The 1,827-nt window shown below is 43.0% G+C and overlaps 1 protein-coding gene across 1 annotated transcript in view; it reads left to right on the top strand.

Moving 5' to 3' along the window:
* LOC106817564 (muscleblind-like protein 2a) overlaps window positions 1-1,827 on the top strand; it is a gene marked incomplete at its 5' end in the record, with an annotated part of 43,143 nt that overhangs the window by 34,077 nt on the left and 7,239 nt on the right. The window contains one exon of the mRNA XM_014822238.1: window positions 223-367. Coding sequence (XP_014677724.1) covers window positions 223-367 — 145 coding nt within the window. The remainder of the gene's footprint in view (window positions 1-222; window positions 368-1,827) is intronic.

Below are 1,827 nucleotides of genomic sequence, written 5' to 3'. Positions count from 1 at the left end.
CTGATATATATATATATATATATATGTATATATATATATATATATTATATATATATATATATATATATATACGTATACATCCGTGTAATTTTATGATGATTATGTTTGTATATACATGTGTCTGTATGTGTGTGTGTGTGTGGTAGGTGGGTGTGGGTGTGGGTGTGGGTGTTGGTGCCTCGGGTTACGCTGGTCTAAACATGCTGATGTTCGACATTTAAGCAGGCGACATTCCCCGGCATGGTGCAGTATACCAAGCGACCGGCAGGCGACAAGAGTGGAGTACCCGTCTACCAGCCAGGTGGTGCCACATATCAGACAGCCATTGCATCGATGCCCTATCAGCAACCGTACATCCCCGTGTCCTGTAAGTACATTACCATAGTTACGTCCACGCGTGCTGTAAGTATGTTACCATAGTTACGTCTACGCGTCCTGTAAGTACGTTACCATAGTTACGTCCCCGCGTCCTGTAAGTACGTTACCATAGTTACATCCCCGCGTCCTGTAAGTACGTTACCATAGTTATATCCCCGCGTCCTGTAAGTACGTTACCATAGTTACGTCCCCGCGTCCTGTAAGTACGTTACCATAGTTACATCCCCGCGTCCTGTAAGTACGTTACCATAGTTACATCCCCGCGTCCTGTAAGTATGTTACCATAGTTACATTCCCGTCTCCTGTAAGTACGTTACCATAGTTACGTCCCCTCGTCCTGTAAGTAGGTTACCATAGTTACATCCCCGCGTCTGTGCGTGACCATATTTAGATGCCGTGATGTTGCTGTTAGTAAACGTTCTGCTGATTTACGGTGGTTACATGTTCAACTGTCCGCTTTATATAAGGTATGACTAATGACAGAGACTGAACAGACTGTACTGTCTGGCTGGACAGTAAAAGTGTTTCACTTATATGTCCTGTATTTATTAAGCTTTGCCTGAATTACCTGAAAGGCCCAGAAAATGGTGAATTACTTTATATCTGATCGCGTTGCCTATAGCAGATCAATGAAGGCTTGTAATAGGCATTCTATATACCTTTCGATAAGTCTGTCCCTCGCAATCGCTTTCTTGCTTGACATTACGATTATGTAGTTTTGAATAAAACTGTGTTTTGTGCTTGTGTGTTTGTATGTGGGGGGTCGTGAGTCTATTCCGAATGGCCCAGGTAGACAAATATGCTCTTTCCCAGTTCCTAGTTAAATTAAATCACAATTTCCAGTTCTGGTATAATATGTTATCTAGTATATAAATATGAAATGTAAATTTTAAAAATATATACATATATATATATATATATATATAAATTAAGTAAAATAATCCTGTAATTGTGTATATTTTATCTTGGTATATAATCTTCGCTGTTATGTCTTATTCCTTATATTCCCAGATAATTAGAATGATGCAATCCCGCGTCACGACGCTAGCCGCTGACGCACCCTGTCTATATATATATATATATGTATCGCCGTGTAGTCAGACACGTTGTTGCCCGTGTGCGTGCGTGGCTGCGTGCGTGCGTGTGTGTGTGTACGTGCGTATGTGTACGCGTGTGTGTGTGGATGTGTTTGTGTGTGCGTGCGTGCGTGCGTGCGTGCGTGCACTTAAGCTAGTGCAGCTAATGCAGTAGACCTGAGAGGCAGGCAGGCAGGCAGGCAGGCAGGCAGACAGGCAGGCAGCAGCGGTGGAGCGACCATGATCAATACCGACTCCTTCTTTTCTACTTGACGTTCTGTCTAGACGCGGTTTTACGATGCTGTTCATAATAACTCTCGTTTTTACGGCGAAATAACCCCTCCTCCTTTTCCTCCTCCTTCTCCTCCTCCTC

The sequence above is a fragment of the Priapulus caudatus genome, unplaced genomic scaffold, assembly GCF_000485595.1.
Source record: "Priapulus caudatus unplaced genomic scaffold, Priapulus_caudatus-5.0.1 Scaffold1771, whole genome shotgun sequence".
In the NCBI taxonomy this organism is placed as follows: domain Eukaryota; kingdom Metazoa; phylum Priapulida; class Priapulimorpha; order Priapulimorphida; family Priapulidae; genus Priapulus; species Priapulus caudatus.
Note: the sequence above shows the minus strand (reverse complement) of the source record. Positions and strands in the feature narration are given on the sequence as shown.